General features: G+C 43.3%; 6 protein-coding genes across 10 annotated transcripts; 5 read left to right on the top strand and 1 right to left on the bottom strand.

The window, feature by feature from the left end:
• Window positions 1-5,512: 5,512 nt before the first annotated feature.
• Window positions 5,513-9,118, bottom strand: LOC125763914 (cilia- and flagella-associated protein 91-like). Of its 2 annotated transcripts, XR_007418420.1 has the most exons (4): window positions 7,720-9,118; window positions 7,502-7,658; window positions 6,101-7,440; window positions 5,513-6,016 (listed from the first exon to the last, which is right to left on the bottom strand). XR_007418420.1 is itself a non-coding variant. In XM_049427640.1 (3 exons), the coding sequence occupies exons 1-3, from the start codon at window positions 8,808-8,810 to the stop codon at window positions 6,223-6,225; spliced, it is 2,466 nt and encodes an 821-aa protein (XP_049283597.1). In that variant the 5' UTR covers window positions 8,811-9,118; the 3' UTR covers window positions 5,513-6,222. The 2 variants fall into 2 exon arrangements, 1 of the variants encoding a protein (XP_049283597.1); XM_049427640.1 differs by having other exon boundaries at window positions 5,513-7,440.
• Window positions 9,119-9,682: 564 nt separating this feature from the next.
• LOC125763996 (ninjurin-B-like) lies at window positions 9,683-11,449 on the top strand. The gene is made up of 2 exons (XM_049427747.1): window positions 9,683-11,073; window positions 11,147-11,449. Exons 1-2 carry the CDS (start codon window positions 10,660-10,662, stop codon window positions 11,267-11,269), a joined length of 537 nt encoding a protein of 178 aa, XP_049283704.1. The 5' UTR covers window positions 9,683-10,659; the 3' UTR covers window positions 11,270-11,449.
• A 92-nt stretch (window positions 11,450-11,541) lies between these two features.
• LOC125763997 (uncharacterized) lies at window positions 11,542-12,208 on the top strand. Of its 2 annotated transcripts, none has more exons than XM_049427749.1 (2): window positions 11,542-11,892; window positions 11,979-12,208. In XM_049427749.1, exons 1-2 carry the CDS (start codon window positions 11,542-11,544, stop codon window positions 12,141-12,143), a joined length of 516 nt encoding a protein of 171 aa, XP_049283706.1. In that variant the 3' UTR covers window positions 12,144-12,208. The 2 variants fall into 2 exon arrangements, with proteins under 2 accessions (XP_049283706.1, XP_049283705.1); XM_049427748.1 differs by having other exon boundaries at window positions 11,976-12,208.
• A 346-nt stretch (window positions 12,209-12,554) lies between these two features.
• LOC125763992 (uncharacterized) lies at window positions 12,555-13,525 on the top strand. The gene is made up of 2 exons (XM_049427743.1): window positions 12,555-13,087; window positions 13,181-13,525. The coding sequence occupies exons 1-2, from the start codon at window positions 12,605-12,607 to the stop codon at window positions 13,298-13,300; spliced, it is 603 nt and encodes a 200-aa protein (XP_049283700.1). The 5' UTR covers window positions 12,555-12,604; the 3' UTR covers window positions 13,301-13,525.
• Window positions 13,526-13,616: 91 nt separating this feature from the next.
• Window positions 13,617-15,167, top strand: LOC125763975 (uncharacterized). The gene is made up of 3 exons (XM_049427723.1): window positions 13,617-14,090; window positions 14,167-14,750; window positions 14,820-15,167. The coding sequence occupies exons 1-3, from the start codon at window positions 14,051-14,053 to the stop codon at window positions 15,027-15,029; spliced, it is 834 nt and encodes a 277-aa protein (XP_049283680.1). The 5' UTR covers window positions 13,617-14,050; the 3' UTR covers window positions 15,030-15,167.
• Window positions 15,168-15,268: 101 nt separating this feature from the next.
• LOC125763965 (elongation factor Ts, mitochondrial) lies at window positions 15,269-18,072 on the top strand. 3 transcript variants are annotated; one of them, XM_049427711.1, is made up of 3 exons: window positions 15,269-15,427; window positions 16,973-17,554; window positions 17,625-18,072. In XM_049427711.1, exons 2-3 carry the CDS (start codon window positions 16,993-16,995, stop codon window positions 18,011-18,013), a joined length of 951 nt encoding a protein of 316 aa, XP_049283668.1. In that variant the 5' UTR covers window positions 15,269-15,427; window positions 16,973-16,992; the 3' UTR covers window positions 18,014-18,072. The 3 variants fall into 3 exon arrangements, with proteins under 3 accessions (XP_049283668.1, XP_049283667.1, XP_049283669.1); XM_049427710.1 differs by having other exon boundaries at window positions 16,958-17,554; XM_049427712.1 differs by lacking the exons at window positions 16,973-17,554; window positions 17,625-18,072 and adding an exon at window positions 15,718-16,926.
• The last annotated feature ends 124 nt before the right edge of the window (window positions 18,073-18,196 follow it).

Genomic DNA, 18,196 nt, shown 5'->3' with positions numbered 1-18,196 from the left:
TCCATTCATCCATAAAAGCTCCATTCATCAACTGGCGTTAAACAATGGCAACACACAATGCAATCCATTAGAAAGGAGAGACATTTAAACCCAAGCCCGAATATCCTGCCCTGCCAACTTGGGCACGCAATGTGTGACCGAACTGTGCCAGGAAAATGCTACTTGAAATGTTGCAGCATGGCTTTTGAGAGAAGGAAATTTATCACTCACCAGGTCGTTTAACTATCGCAAACTTAAACTCGGCCCGTAATCGGTACAAGCTTTACTCAGGTTAGATGCTGTTATTTACTGTAAGACTAATGGTTTGATCGTTTTCCTTAAAGGTTAAAGCAATTAATTGCTCCCTTACGATGATGCATTTTCAACATACATCCTGCACTGCACTATCTTTCTTCTACTTTATAGACTAAAGCTGTAAAGTATTTCTTTTTAAATGGGAGTAAATAAATATGTAAAATGGTCAGGGTTTAGAAATAAATTAAATGAGATTTAAACGAAATTTCTTCTTTGGACGGATAATGTAAAAATATGTGAAATAGGTATGTAGAATGTAGAATTTGAAATAATAATAAATAATCCAAAGCCTTTAATTTGCAACATTTTCCACTATTCTACTCACATTTACACGCCTCGAAAATAATCAACTGCAATCGAACGAAATAAAAACCGAACCAGAATGATCCATACGATTACGTACCGGGGCCAAAACAAACCAAAAATGCTGATTAAAATAAAATGCCTTGTAACGAATAAATCAACACTCCAGGCCCCCCCCCCCCCCGAAGCATCATGATGCACAGCATCCGAAAAAGTGCATTCATTCACGCTTCGGTTCCCTGCACGCGCGCGGACACAAATGAATAATGGGATTCGAGCATTTATCATTCACAAAACGGAACACAGGAATGCAAGCGGGCATTCGAAACGTACACGGTCCGGCTTCCCCAAGGGTGAAACAGTTGTCCGGTCGAAAAAAAAGTGGCCTACCGTACGCGTGAGCAGTTTACAAAATCTGCCACTCTGCCGAAAGGAATTACACGCACGCAAAGGAATAAATTTTCCGGACCAATGACATGTTTCAATGCTCGCATCTTGTGGGGTTTTCCATCAACCGATCGAATGCGAACAGGGGCCATGACAAGGTAGAGAATAAAAAATGGTACACAGAACGAGACAGAGGGAGGCCGGGAGGCACAAAAAACATCGCTCAATAAAATATGCTCCACGAACAAAAACGCACAAATCCGCTTGTTATTGTGCACAGGACTATGATTTAAATTGTGATGCTATCGGCAGGACATGAGCAGCGGAGAGATGCGGTGGATTAGATCCCTTTTCGGGGAATATTAAAGAATGGTGTACCTACGGCAAGTGTACAGAAAAGATGGACCAGCGAAACCGAAACCAAATCTAATTTCGTCCCTTAAGCCACCACTGGAAGATAGTGTGGTGGTCATCATGCACGGGAAAGCAAACATAGCCGTCCAACAGCCGTAGCAGCAGAAACTGACAAACACAAAACCTTTTTTCCCGCCATTGTAAAGGGACCACAAATAAGTTGGGGGGGGGGGGGGGGGAGTTCGGGGACAAGATTTTCCCTGTTTGTTGTTGCTTCCGGTTTTGCAATGCTGATGCTGTGTGCTGATTTTCTGCTGACTTTGCGTACGAACAACCCGAACAACCCGGGTTTGCGGTATGTGTATGTGCTGGCGGTGTACTGACGCCATTACGCTGTGCACGCGCATGAATAAAATCGCAAATTCAACCCGAATGCAAATTTTGAAATAAATTTACAAAAATGTGTGCTACCTTCCGGCGAGTTTGGGCCTCCTCGGGATGACCGAAGGGTACCCCCAACCTTAAGTAACAAACTGAAAACCGAAAAAAAAACAATCAAAACACACAAACATTTCCAAATTTACTCTACTGTGCTGATTTGTTTATCCTTTTAAACCACACTGTGCTAGACACAGATCGAAAACCCTTTTTTTCACCACCACTGCCTTAGGCATACATTTCGGCGCACAACAAATATTTAAATGAAGGACAATAAAATAGTACAAATCATATCGGTTATTTCACCAAATCAGGATGGAAAAAATGCCAAAAAGGTGAGAAAGGTTCTGAAAATAAAATAAATAAAGAAATACAATGTAATTAATTTTTTTTATGCTAATAAACGTTACTGTATTATAGAATATTATAATATTTGTTGTTACGGAAGTTATACGCCTGAAAGTATGCAATCATTGTGCCAAATACCCCTTTTTTAGATTATAAGGAATCTTGTAAGTTACATTTGTTGTCTTTTTGTAGTCCATAAGCGAATGCAATAATTTTTTTAAAAACATATTGTAGGAAAACAATCATAACGACACAAGACATTACCCAATGGTGAATTATTATGAGGAAAAATATGCTAAAACAAATGACTCAATTTTATTCTTTTTTAGTACTTTTTAGTACAACGAAAACAAAATAGGAATTGTACCCAAAAACGCCTAAATGTAGGCAATCAGTTTTACATTAAGTAATTTTGTGCAATGTGATCTTCTATTAATTTTTATCTTGTTTTATATAAAATAGCCCATTCGTAACAATGCTTAACGTAAACTCCTTCATAAATATCGACTCTATTCCACATTAAAGATTTTACCACAATCACTTTAACAACTCGCCAATGGCATCACCATCTCAGAGTGCAAGTACCAAACGGTCATTCATTTCCAAAAAAAAAAAAATCGTTGTCCATTCACCATCACCAATCCAATCCATGTTTCAACCGATGCTGAACATAAACGATGCAAAAGCGACTGAAGCGACTTGGTCCAGTGGACGAAACAGGACCAGTCAACCGTAGCAGTTGTTACCATCGGGCGGGATACTTCCGGTTGCAGTGCTGTTGTGCTTTCCGCCCACACACCACGAACCATGGATGTTTCTTGCCGGGTGTAGCATTATTGGATTCGGATTCCCGTGTTCCGGGATGCACCGCGACATCGGTTTTTCTGATTGTTGACAGATAGGCCGACGGCAGTATCGTTTGCCGGTAAGGAGGTGTGCCAACCTAAACCCAACACACTTCATTCTCGCTTCTTGGACATGCAATTGCGACCGTCATTCAAATGGCATCGGGCAAGAAATTTATGATCTACCCGAGGAATGCAGAAACCGGATAAAAAGACGGCACAAAACATCAACGATGGAGGAAGAGGAAAAACAGAACTACGGAAGCTCGGATAGTACATCCACACCGAGTACATTGGGTTCGAACTCAGTCGTTGTGTGCTGGGGTACTGCTTGCCAATGCTCCTATTTCCAAACCCCAAACCAATAATTCCCTTTTGTCGGTTGCCGGGCGTTGGAATGTTTCTACCCATTCTACACGAAGTGTGGAAAAGAAGGAAAAACTATTTCTGAATCTGATTGTATGTAAATTTTTGCTTTCACAGAAAGACTGACGAAAGTTCCTGCACACACTGGGACAGCATCGGGATCGAGGTTGGTGGTGGTCCGAACCTCATCAAATGCACCCGGAATCGCTCGGATCGTTCATCCGGTCGTTCGCTTTGGTGGCAATCCTTTTGCGTCTCTTGAGCAACGACGACGAACTTTACGCCGTTTGTGCAGCGAAGAAGAAGGTGAGTGATTTTGTGTCTGATTGCAGAAGCTCAAGTTTGATATTTCCATACGGATGAGCCTGTGACTGATTGTGCAAGCTGTCACACTGCCCGACGATATGGGTGAAAGAATGAGAAGAAAGCACCCACAATCGCACCGTTTCGTTTGGGAAAAAGTTAAGCGGAAAAAGTACGTTCAGTGCCTCACTGCATGATGTGTTGAAAATTGAGTTTTCGTAGCGATAGTTCCACTCGCCGTATCGTAAATGTATCTTTTATGACAGTCGAAAATAGTCCGAGGATGCTTATTGGTTATTGATTGGAAAGTCAATCTTTCATAACAATTCAATTTTGAGCGCTTCCATTCCGAGCATAAATTAGGTACAAGTTTGTTGGGAACTTTCTGTTTGTATTTTCTTTCATTTAAGAACTCAATCAAAGGATAATAATCGGAACCATCGGCACAGGAATCATATTCTCTACATTATGTATTTGTATGCTTCATGATAAAACAGAATGAAAATACACAAAATGATTGATTTGATTTATGATTTACATGTACGGGCTTTGATATTTGATCCACGAGCGGATTGATGACGCCTAAAGGTATGCTATCATTGTGTTCATAGTCATTTTTAAAAGCTCACGTTGCGCAGTATAATCCTTAATAGCACTATGATTGAATATACAGATAATATAATTTCTGCGCATACCTTCAAGCCTTTATAAACACAGGTAAAAAAGAGATAAGAGGTACTAAAATACAACAACCAGTTATGGGCCATTAAAGTTCGTCATCACTTTAAAGCATCGATGACAGAACCTGGAATAGAACATAAAGAGATACAATAAATCTGTCTAGAAAATTTTACAACCTGCATGAAATGTGATCAAAAATGCATTTCAAGTGGCATGATTCCTTTTTTCTACTAAACAGCCTGCATCACCCTCATTAGTTGCGATGCTAAAGTACTCGGAACGCTTCTCCTCGATTCACGATCTACTTCGTATCGGTTCCGCAACCAATGACGACATGCAATTAGATTCTAGCACAAGCAATTCCCACTGTCAGCCTAAAATCTATCTCGAAATCTGGTGACTGAAATTACGATTACTTCCTTCCGTACGCATGCCTTCCACATCACCACGACCCCGCCTGGCCACGCTCTGTCGGTTTGCTTAATTCGATAATCAAACTTCCATTCATTTACGTCGAATGGCGGTATCCTATGTGTCCCAATGTGGGTAGGATATCGGCGACGAGCAGCCTCGATCTGGTACGGGCGTTTGGTAGCGTCCCGGAACAAAGCACGCGCAACACGTCGCCTAATCGCATAAGCCTTTCGCCCTCGCTCTCACATTCGATAATCCTTTTCGGGCAAGAAATCAGAAACCTCCAAATCCACCATACAACGGTTGCTTCCCGTGAAGCTTCCCTACTGGATGTGCATAATTTGGTAGCAAATGAGTTGTAACGGGTGGCTCCACCCATGGTACCGCTGGTTTATGGTAATGGGTGCATAATTGGGCCCAGGCGTTCATCCAACCGTGCACGCTAACATTGGTATTTGATGGATGGAAATGAAACATTTCCAATTTCGGTCGCTGGATTTCACAAAAAACGAGTGTTTTTAACATGCGCAGATAATCAGTTATGCGAATACCGAAGCGCGTGAATTCATGCAAACATTTATATAAACATTTAAATAATCGTTTTCATAAAGAAATATTCCAACTTCTAATAACTTCAAATATTGTATAAAATGAAATTTAATTTGCTAATTCGTTTGCTATTTATTCAATTGTCTATAACAAGGAATTTTATTTAATGTGTAAGATTCATATATTTGTTTAAATATTTCATTCAAAAATTATGCGCAATTTCTCAATAAAGCATTTATTTGTACTAAAGCGTCAATAGTTTCGTCGCCTGGGAATTTATGCAGAAATACAGTAGCGCCATCTTTTGAGCAGTCACACGAACTACTGTCGCACAGTGGGAAATTTTTGTAAATGTTGTTCTAAATATAATATTTCCGTTATTTTTTCTCTTTTTATAACCGTAAATTACTTTCACTCTAAATGCTCTTTATTTAATCAAATCGATTCTTTTTATTCAAACTATTCTTTTAGTTTTTGATATAGGTAGAAATATTGTAGAACATTCTAAAAAGCTTAATATTCCGAAGGATAGTTTTGCAACTAATCGTATGCCGAGAAGAAAACTATTGTTGAGTGCTTGAGAGTTGAGAAATAATGTGCAACACACTAAAGTTATTGTACTATTGCATGCCTTTCCATGATCAGACAGCATCCAAAAGATCAATATGAGTACAGCTTCATTGTGAGACAAATTGTAATTGAGCGTTCCACTGCACATAGGCGTTTCGACCAAGCTTATCATGCAATGAAGGATATGGCAATGATTATCGCCATTTGTGATTAATTCTTAAAAAATACATTTGTTTGTGCATACCTACTCACAATTTATAAACATTTCGTATCTGGTGCACATGTACGAAATTAATCATCAACCGGTAGAGATCTAAATTCATATTTCATTCGTGATGTTCCCGGCCTTGAAATTGACCTATCGATCATTTCACTCCGATACATCCAGTACATGGCTCAGTATGTCGTCGATCAGCTCATTCGCCATTCGAGAAATTTCTTCTTCCTCCTCCTGGACATCTTCACCCTCCGCTAATCCTTCGTAGTCAAGCGCCGAAAAATCGCTTTCAGCCATCTCCTCTTCATCTTCCGGCAGTTCCTCAACTTCATTCTCCGAGTACGCGGAATCAACGACCGGTGGCTGCAATACGGCTCTATCGATAATACCATCGAGCAACCCATTTACCACTCGTCTTTCTTCTGGCAAACGTTCCTGCTCTCCCTGAACCGGTTTCGGCTTTCTTTCATCGTTATCCTTCTCATTCGTTCCCTCGTCGTCCTTCCGGTTGTAGATCAATTCGTGCACATTAGCCAATACGGTTCGTTGTTTGAATTTAATGTTTTCTCTTGCCGCTCGACGGAACAGATCCGGCAGAAGCATCTCATCAGCGAGTGATCCTACGATGCTGCCGAGTGCCTCGCGGTTTCCAGTCATGATATCCTCGCCGGTCATCAATAGTGAGCTGCCATCACTACGACGATCAGCTTCCTCGTCAAATTTACGCGCCATATGGTGAATCTTTTCACGCATCTCATCCACATTATCCGCCTGTTCCAACAAGGCGTTTTCTAAGTATATGGCCATCTCATCGCCGCTGAGCTGTTGCTTGCGATCTGCATTCGGAGGAAGATTTTCGTGTTCAGACGACTCCCGCAAATGACGCTCCCTTTCCGCTAGCAGATAGAAGGCCTGCGTATTACGCTCGTTTTGAAGCCGTGTTAGCTCCCGTTCGAGTGTACTCATCAACGAACTCATCTGTGCGTGTGTACTACTCTCAATAAACTCGTCCAACAGTTGCTCGTTCTTTAGAATTTGCAGATAACGCTCTCGAACACTGCCTCCACCCCTCTCCGTGCCTGTCAGATGCTGGCTGTCTACCGGAAAGAATTCCTCCACAACCGGCAACCGATGCGACGCTATCAAATCATCCATCAGATCATGCTCACTGGCGTAATCACGATGAATCATCTCTTGGGTCGCTCTACCCTTAATCAGCTTCTGCAACAGAACCGCTTGCTGGTACAAGTTGTCGTTTTCTTTCTCCGGTGATGGGGCGATGGGTGAAACGACGACACTTTCCGTTGGAGATGAAACAACGATCAGACATTGTGGGATCGTACGCTCACTATCTTTGCGATTGCGGAATTGCTAGAATAATATGAATTTTTGATTATTTCCAACGCCCAATAGTTATAAACTCCGTAAATACCTTCAACGATTCATAAAGTTTACGCAGGAAATTGTCAGACCAGAAACCTTTCTGGAACTCACGGCAAACCTCCTTGGGTTTCCAAAGCTCCGGACGTTGGTCGCGCGGGTTCACGAATTTCTGCGGCACTGCTGTTTTCTTATCCAGCTTGGCCAATCTAGCAAGAATAGTGAAGATATATCAATTGGACATCATTTATGCTTTCCACCAATACATACCCCACTTCAATAAGATTTGGATCATAATCGTACGATTGTTTCGAGTACTTTTTCCTCGCTCCAGCCAACGCTTCCAGTGCCAGCGACTCGACTGCATCCTGTCCACGGTTCTTGCCACCGTACCGTACACTCATTGCATGTCGCTTTCGCTCCAACTTCCGCAAGTTACGTTCGAAAGTTGCTTCCAACTTTTGCATTGCCTGATTTCTAACCTGATTAATGCGACGCTTGGTGTTTTCCATCTTACCTTCCGTTGCCTGGTGTGTGTCTCGTTCACGTTTCTCCATTATTTTGGCTACCAGCTGCAGGCGTAACATCTGGTACCGATCGATCTGACGCTCCCGGGCAACCCATTCCTCCCATTCGAATATCTGCAGTACCAGCTTCTGCTGACGCCATTCATCTAGCGAGTCACAGCTGCCGAGGGCATACTCCCAGGTTCGTTTCCGGCGTGCCCGTTCCACTATTTCCACCTCATTTACACCCGGAAAGCGCGTATGTTGTAACATCTCGGCCACGTACACAATCTCCGCCGCTGGCATTGCGTTCTCCTTTAGCACGGCCGTCGGCATCCAGGGCTGTGTCTGGGCGGACGATTCCCGATACACCGTCTGTGAGGCAACCTCCCGGAAACGAGGCTGCTGTTGACCGTCGGGTCCATCCTCATACTCATCATCGCACGCACAGTACTCGTCCGTTCCTTCTGCCGGACCGGGCACATAATCCGGAGCGTACCGTACATTGCATCCCGTTTCACCCGCGTTCGGGTGGCAGAAGAACTTTGCACGTTCGGCCCCGAGTACTTTCGACAAGTCCGGATGTTGCTGGTAACCGTACGACCGGATCGGATTTACCTGCAGCTCCGGATAGTAGGGCAGCGGATTGCGATGCATCACATAATGGTTTCGCGTCAACCGTGGCAGCTCACTAAACATCGACTGGTACACGGGAAATATGCCAATCGGTGCCGATTTTGCGAGTGCTGCATGATTCGCCCGGCAGACGTCCTTCCGGTCCGAGGCTACGTACAGCGGGTCGTAGATATGATCGAATGCACGCGACGGTCCCACGTTATGACTACGGTACGTCATCTCGGAATGCAGTATCAGTTCACCTAGCACTTTAAATACTTGAAGAAATTAAAAAATTCCTCTGCAAATTTAATGATGACGACCTTTCTGTAACGGTGAATTCCGATGCACTGGAAAAACCTTTCGGACGGGATGGCTAAGGGTTGTTGTACTGCTTTTTCCCGTCGGAAACTTCATTCCAGCGCTTCATTTGATCGATAAATAAACAAAAAGCCTTGACTTTCGCATTACCATAGTAACGGACGGCGTGCTTTGATAGGTTCAAATCAGTTGGCGGTTTAATGCACGGTGGTGCGCAACACGTGGTTGGCTGCAACAGGTGATAAGTATTCGATGTAAATTACATTCAACAAAGATTAAAAAAGCAATTTGTTTTGTATACGAATTTGATGAAAACTAAACCACTGTTATTAATAGCATTTAGCAATTAATTTATGCAAGACACGTTATTTTATAAGTAAATTATTTTTTTCGTTTGTTTGATCTGTTAAACTCTGATTATTAAAGTTGATTTTGAACCACAATTTTCAGCTTATGAATATAAAAAGTATAAATTTTACCGAATTCAAAAAGAAGCGAACCGTTAGATTGATGATTCTATTAGAACCCTGAACTTATTTGCGTAAAATGTTAAAAATTACTAATTAATATAGTAATTAAATATGGTACAACTTCATCTTACATCGTAACTTCCAATTCGTACAGCAATGCTGTAACCGTAAGCCGTTATAAAACAATGCTAACACGCCAACACTATTGCACGTGTTACGCGACTGATGCGTTCGGAATCGATCGATGACGTCAGATCGGGGTACGAAGCATCGTGCATATAAAATACCCGACAATCGTTCTTCCCTGACGAGAACAAACCTCAACCATCATCTCCACAGCTCCACACGATTCCCTCTTCTTGCACGAGATTACGCATTGTTCAGTGCTGCATCAAATGATTGCAAGCTTAAAAATCCCACCCAGATGCTTTTCCATCGTGTACAGCACCAACCGGCGTCTGAGGATGGAAACGTTCTAGTGCTTTATCAGGGGGATCACTTTTTCGCTCTACTTTCTGCGTTCGTGCGAAGATGACTCTCATCTCGTACCGTTCAGTTGCTGTTCAGATATTGTGCGTGCAAGAAACCTTTTCCAAGTTTGTCGTCATCCTAATGCACTACTACTACTATTCACGCTGCCTGACAGTGCTTCTGCTACTAGCATTAGAAATAGTTGTGTAAATGTCACAGATCATACGGAATCGTCGTTACAGTCAAACTACGAGTGATAGAATTAACAAAACTGTATAATGTATCCACCGTAACCACAACCGCAATGTACAACACACGAAAGCCATCGTTGATAATCGTTGCGTTAGGATTCTAATAAGAAAACATGTAGTTTAAACGATAATTGCAATAAAACAAAAACAAAACCCCAAAACAGAACGTTATCACGGCCGCCCAGAATTGATTCGGAATGGGTGAGCAATTTTTTTGTGTCGCTACTTACGATGGGTGCTCCAGTGCGACAGTTTTACTTTCCTACTGTACAGTCGTAACATAGCTGTGTCGCGAATCGGAAGTGCGTAGAATTGGGTGCTGTGTGTGAGTGGAAGTGCAATGAGATGTTGATAATCGGTTGATGGAATGTGCTGTGCTATTTCTCAAGGGTGCAACCACGATCATTGTGTGCGATTACGGGCGCTTGTGTGAAGCAAACTGTGTGTGAGAGAGAAACAGAAGAAGCGTCACTATATTTGGAAGCTATAAATAACGGTGTGATTGTGTAAAAGTGTGATCTTTACACTTTTGGCTAAATAAAAGTGATCGTTCGATTGCTAGATCGATTGTTGTCGATGAGTATGACAGAACCTATCCGCACTAGTACACTACTTACTCCGATCGATGAAACGTCAGCGGAGAACACTAACGACAGCTTGATCGAGATGGCTCCATTCAATCAGGCAGAGATACGCGATAAAGATCACGTCGAAATGCGATCGGTTAACAATCTTGAGGACGGTGCGATCAGTGTATCGGAGGTGGACGGTAGACGCAAGACACGCTCGAGCCAGACACAGTCGTACGACATACACAAGGGAATAGCTGCTAGTGCCATGGACATTTCGCTGCTGACTGCGAACGCCAACCAGCTGCGTTTGTTGATGACGTACAACGAGAAGTCACACACGTACATTGCCTGCATAGCGTTGGTCATTACCTCGCTTGTGTTGCAGATTTTTGTGGCTAGCGGTGTTATCATTGTGAAGGTATGGATATCCGGGTTTGATAGTTTTTTTTTGCCCCCTATCGCTCAAACGCATGTTGTGCATTCACTTCCAGAGCTACCCAACATCCAAACCGAACCATCGGATCTATCAGCTGAAGGTGTGCACCTCCATCATGGTGTCGATCATAACGGTGATAAACATCCTAGTGGCGTCGTTGGTTATTACCGACAAATAGTGTACATCCACGTCCAGCAACGTACCATCCACGTGTCGGATGGATTAGCCATTGTAAACTGCTTAACTAGTAGCACTAACGCCATTGGCGCTATTGCTTAATTGTGATTCAATTCCACCCCTAGCTTTAAGGCCACTTCCTTGCGATAATTAACGTTCTTTTGCACGCACAGAGCATCGTTTCTTCGGTTTTACCACAACACAAAACCTCAACATGCTTTGGTCGATTCATTCCGCATCAAGAACCTCATCCAAACAAACGTCCAAACAGCGATGACTAGTGCGGCGGTATACAGAATGAAGCACAGCGATAACACTGCTAACCATCAACTCGAGGATGGTACTACCCCGGTAGGGCACGGCTCATCCAGAGCACTGTCGGAAGAGTCGACGTACGAAAGTGCTGCATCCGAGTACTATCTTGCCCTCAGCTACAATGGGTACGATTTCTTCCGATGCGTCGTGGAGATTGCGCTCAGTGTGTCCTTCCTTTCGGCGAACAGCAATTTACTACGGCTACTGGTTAGCTTCAAGGAAACGGAATCGTTCATAGTGAGCGAAGTGTTGGTGACCGTTTCGATCGTACTGCAGATTCTGGTTGCCATTTCCATCGTAACGATCACGGTACGTAGTGGATATAGAGAAAGAGCGCGACAGGCTGCTTATCAAAACGATATTAACAAAATTTGTACTCTACCTCTTTACAGCAGGTGAATGATCCAAGTCGATACGCAAAGATGAAAGCATTTGCCGTGACGGGTGCGATTATCATTTCGCTCGTCAATCTGCTGATCCCGTTCATGATCAATGTGGAACACTCGCGGATTGATTTTGGCGAAATCTATCGAAGTTTTGCTGATCATCCTGGACAATAATTTAGCTAGCTAGAAGATAGAAGAAATTTGGTTTTAATAAAACTTTAAACATATCATTTAAACAACTTCTTTTTCGTCTCAACTATTCGTTCGTATGTGTAACGTGTTCTTGCTGTTGTATCTATCCGAATGTTAGCAGCACTTCCATCCGGAAACGATGTTAGGCTAGGTAACGCATGGTTAACCAGCAGTGCTAGAACAACATACCGAACCGTATGCAGTATCCCCATCCTTCACCTTGGTACGCAACACAAGCTGCACCGTGGCATCTTCTGCACAGCTGCACTTGGCCTTGGCTTACCGCACTATAATAGCACTCGGCATGTTTGGCTCGGGTTTCAGACGTTCCTCGACCACCGGTACGTTATCACCGGTTGCGTACGGCAATTGGCAGCCCCCCCCCCCCCCCCCCCCGCTTTGTGGAACCGTTAATTAGACCCACTAACAGCGCAGTGTTCACCATGACCAGACCCGAACCGTCCAGCCGCAGCAGCCCAACGCGAGGCGAACGTATAACGCGCTTCGATAAACCACACCATCACGTCGAACATGCCGGGAATCGGGGCGTGCGCATCTTCACCGGCAGTGAGAAACAGTCGAAGGTGTTCTGCAATCCGGTGATCTTCAATCAAGACGCAACCCGTATCCAGCCGTACCAAGAGAACGATTGGGACAACAATGAAACGACACCGAACCATATGGCGGATCGCATTACCAACGGTTCGGAACGAAATAGAGACAGCGGGCGGTACGATGTGCGACGATCGGTATTAGAAAATGCACTCAACATTGCGTTTCTAGCGGCCAACTCGAATCAGCTGCGTCTACTCAGCACCTCCAACACGGAGGGGCAGAATTGGACTATCTATCTGGCGATCTTCACCCTGCTGATAGTGTCGCTCATACTTCAAATTCTCAACTTTGTCGCCATGCTGATGATGTCGGTTAGTAGTGTATCTTGCATTTAAACATTCCTAACCAACCAATCATCAATTCCAATGTGAAGTGAAACTAAACTATCCACTCTTTACTTGCAGACGTACACCAGTCAGCGTTGGCCACTGTTACGAACCCTGGCCTGCATTGCTGCCACCGTAATTGCGCTGCTAAATCTGGCCGCCGTAACCATGCTGAATGTTTTACTTGAAACACAGTAACATTAATTTCCAGTTTCGGTACGAAATTCCATCATATTTGTTTGAAAATATTTTGCTAATTAAATGATCTCTTTTTGATTGTTATGTTTGTTTATTTATAAAAAAAATGACGATTTAAATCAAATAAATGTTTTAGTCAATTTATACCACCTTAAATAAATTAGTATACATCTATACATACATTCGAAATATGATAAAAAATGCAAAATTAGATTAGAAATGAATATGGACAAATAGAATAGGATTTTAATTTATTTTCCATTAAAGCAGCTATTTCAATCTTAATTCGAAACATAGCATTTAATTACTTTTCCCCCTAGTTTCTTGCTTGCAAATCTAATCAAGTGATTATGACCCGATTTGATCCACATAACTTTATCTAATCCAGAAATTGATAGTAATTATTTATTATTACCGGTTTTGAATCCAATGGAGGACACTCAGAACATTCATATTTGTAAATTGACCTCGCATACTTCCAAACCATTCCTTACGGACAATATAACATATCAAAGGACGATACACCTGATCGATCTTTATTGCGTAAGACTTCCGTGTTCGATCGATGCATATATTAATTGAGCAAATTGCATCTTCAATTCCGTTCTGCTGCATTTCCGAGCGATGTGGTTATCATAACACTACTTCTGCCCTCGTGGCAGTGCAGTTCGTTCCGAAACGGCGTACAGAAAGGATCGGAACGGATCGGCTTTGTGCAGTAAAGGTGTACAAAAGGTTTTGTTTTTCTTTATGGAAGTAAAGCCCAGTACCCTTTTCCGGTTGATTAACGGTATTTAAATTTGGTCTTGCTCACCATCGGTACGCAATTTCGTTAAGATTGTTTTTTATCTCCTTTCTCCACACAGGCTACAGTCTCGGTACGATTCCATTTCTAATCGGTGCAATGAACAATCGTGACAAAGAGCAGCCTATCGATCTTCCCGTTGTGTATCGTCACAACGCAGCAATACCGAATGGAGCTGGTGAACATTACAGGAACAACATTGCTCGTGCGAATCAATTGTTTGGAAGAAGCAAAAGCGATCTTGATCTAGCGAGTGGCAAATTTGAGCTCAATCCGGATGGAGCTGATTCCTCCACGGGCTCCAATACGGATGCATCGTCTTCTTTAATCGTTCGTTCTACACGAAACTCGACGACAGCAGTTCCACCCACTCCACCACCACTTCCACCGAAACCGATAACCGTTACCGGTATCTACGACACGGATAGTGGCCGTCGCCAGTCTTCTATTACTCCTTCATACGATATTTCGAAAAGTATCGCCGAAAGTGCAATGGACATTTCGCTCCTAACGGCCAACGCCAATCAGTTGCGATTGCTCATTACCTACAACCAAGGTTCGAAAACGTATGTCGCGTGTATCACATTTGTTATCATGTCGTTAGTACTACAAATGATGGTCGCCATTACAATGATCGTCGTATCGGTAAGTAAAGTAAGCGTTCTACTTTCGTAACGATATGTGTGTTAAAATGATTTATGTTTCTACAACTAGCTCACCAAACCACAACGAGATGATCCGAAGCGGCATCGGGTGAAGATCGTAACGTCGATCGGTGTAGCGATAATAACGATGATAAACATCCTTGTTGCATCGCTGGTTGTTGCCGAACAACCACCCAATGCAATCATTGCTTCTTCCGGTAGCGTGGTCGGTCTACTTACCAATGTTAATATAACAGACACAGCGCTTGGCGGCACGTAGAACACAGCACGGAAAAAACGGCATGTCCTTGACACTGCAACCAAAAGACAAAAGCTATGAAACTGCTATTTGTATTAATGTAGAATATATTTGAACATTATTCTTTAAATAAAATAGTATCCAGTACCTAAACTTCAATTACATTTGCTTGTTGTAAGAACGTCTAAAATACAAATCCCGCTTTTCATAAATCTGTTGCTTTTCTCAACTGTATTTTCAAACCTAACGCGATATAGAACCCTACAATAGTGCTCAGCAGCACGCTCGAAAATAGAAACGTCAAACGCAAAGTGTCAAAATAGACATCTTCAGAATAAACCAAAAAAAGAACCAAACTTCTACCAGCATTTCGTAAACATTCAGCATACTTCCTAACTTTTCACGAAATTAATCGAAAGGTAAGCAAAATATGGAAATTTTTATTAACAGTGCGAAAGTTATTAGTATTGTGTTACTGCGTGGCATCAAGTATGGATTTAATATTGTGAACAATCAGACATCTCAAACCTAAGCTAGGCATGATGTAATCTTACCCGAACTTCATGCGGCGAAAAACACGCAAGTCAACGTGCTCAAGATCCAGCTTTGAGGAGTGCATAATTCGCGCAACTTTGGTGCACACATGATTACTATACGCAGCGTATCACAAAGCGTACGAGATCACTAATTCCGGTCCGGTCTGTTTCAGATTGCTTGGACAGTGTGAAGAGCACGGAACTGAATGTAAACAGGCGCAGAATTTTCCATTGGCTCACGCTTGATAGAAATCGAGTAAACGTAATATGGGTGAACCGATAGTGCTCATCCTATCGACGGACGATTCCGTCAAGCCGGAGAATGTTGTCGAACGGATGCGTAAGCTCCCGAACAGTCAACAGCAAGTCGAACTCAGTGCGGATTCGCCGGAATGTATCGGTTATGCGTATAAGATACACACAAAGTACTACGATACGAAGGTGATTCTGTATGCACACGGTTCCGCCGAGCTAGCCACAATTCCGAATGCAATACTGAAACGGACGGAAGGAATATTGATCTACTTCAACGCAAAGGATCGTTCTTTCCTCGAGCGTCTCCCAGCGTACAGCACCTTTGTCCAGCAGAATGAGATTGAGTTCGGAATACTACTCTGCTCGACGCTGCAGGAAAACAATACCGACGGTATAACGTACAGTGAGGCTAAGAGCCAGTGTACCGTGCTGGATGTGATAGAGCTCGAACCGAATGTGGAAGATGCGGATGAAGAAGTGGCCGGCATAGGTGAAGCAACCGGTGTGGATGAATTGATCCAAGCGATGCATAATTACATCTGGTCGAATGTACATATTAACCGGAGGAACAGGAATACCACAATGAACGATGAGGAAAGTCCTACTCTGCTTTCTCCGGCTGATCCCGGGAATCCGGCTGACGATGGTAACGGTGTTCCGATCACGGAGGAAGAAGAACGAATCATCGAAGCCGAACTGAACGGATTCGAACGACTGTTGACGGAAGTGATGAACTTCCAGCCAAACACCAGCAACTGGACGCGAAACGAACGGCTGATGTATGCGGAAGAGCTGGCTGAAATGTTCGATAACCTGGTAGAGGAAGACGATGCTATCGGACAAACTTAAAAGCATTGAGTCTATTCTTTACTCAAGCGTGCATTCCGCAATACCTAGAGGTGTAACAGCGTCTAATGTATTGCCTAAGCTTTTCTGTGACATTTTATTTTCCTTATTTTAAGGTTCACTCAATCATTATTCTGTACGAACGAATAAAATTTTCGTTTTAATCATTAATCTTTTTGAACCGATAATAATGTCTGTGTTACTATCAGCAATAAATAGTTGTGGATCTGTTAAAAGAGTATAACAATAATACAATTAAAGTTTTGTATCTCATTTAAACATTATATTAAATAAAATCCGATAACCTTTCAGATTCGTACCTTTCAGACCTGCATACGTCTTACAGGATGTTATTCAAACACTTGCCCCGGCTTTTCCCAACGACTGGCATTCGGCTGTACGCAACGGCCGAGAAGAGTGCTCTCGCCACCTTGCGCAAAAAGACCGGCTACACTTTTGCCAACTGCAAGAAAGCACTCGAACTACACAACAACGATCTGGCAAAGGCGGAACTATGGCTTAAGGAGCAGGCTCAAGCGATGGGTTGGTCGAAAGCAACAAAGCTCGAGGGACGCAACACGGCCCAAGGACTGATCGGAGTGTTGGTACAACGGAACGTCGGTGCCATGGTCGAGGTAAACTGTGAGACGGATTTCGTCGCTAGAAATGCCAGCTTTCAGCGCTTCGTACAAGTAGCGTCCGCGGCCTGCGTGCGTCATTTGGACAACGTTGAAGCGGATGCAAACCTAACCAAGGTGGGATTGAACAGCGAGGCACTGAAGCAGATCGTACTGGAGGATGGCAAATCGTTAGGAGATCATCTCGCGCTGATGATCGGTACGGTCGGTGAAAATGCTTCACTTAACCGGGCGATTTGCTATAAGGCACCCGACAGCATACAACTAACGGGTGAGTGGTTCGATCGCAATTAAAAGGTATTTAGGTAAATGTTTACTAAAACTACATATCCTTGTTTTAGGTTATGTCCATCCCGCTCCTAGCGAGGAGATCCCGCATGATGTACCACTGCTTGGAAAGTACGGCAGCTTGGTAGCATTTAAATCAGACCATTCCACGGTACAAGCAGGCGACGGTGATGAGCTAAGCCCAGCCCAGGTCGCTAGAAAGGTGTGCCAGCACATTGTTGGCATGAAGCCGGAGCGTATCGGTGAACCAGGCAAGGACGAACCGGCAGCCGATAAGGACGATGAAACTTGTCTGATTCACCAAGAGTATCTGGTCGATCCGAGTTACACCGTCGGGGAGGTGTTGGAAGCAAATCGCTTACATATAGTCGATTTCCAACGTTTCGAATGTGGCGATAAGAGTAAGTCCGACGAGCAAAACGTTCGTGCCGCGACGAACTAATGTGCAAAGGGACGTGTTACATCCGGCTAGTCGCTAATAAAATCAAATAAGGAATCCCATGTAAGTGTCACAATGTTTGGCAACGTGGGCTGTAGCCATTTCACGTTTATGTCGATGACATAATTTGATTTCCTCAGTTTTGGGTTAGTAACCGACCTTGCAATATTGTGATGGAAATTGTCT

Source organism: Anopheles funestus, chromosome 2RL (genome assembly GCF_943734845.2).
Source record: "Anopheles funestus chromosome 2RL, idAnoFuneDA-416_04, whole genome shotgun sequence".
NCBI classification, from domain to species: Eukaryota; Metazoa; Arthropoda; class Insecta; order Diptera; family Culicidae; genus Anopheles; species Anopheles funestus.
This window is presented reverse-complemented; position numbering and strand designations above follow the sequence as displayed.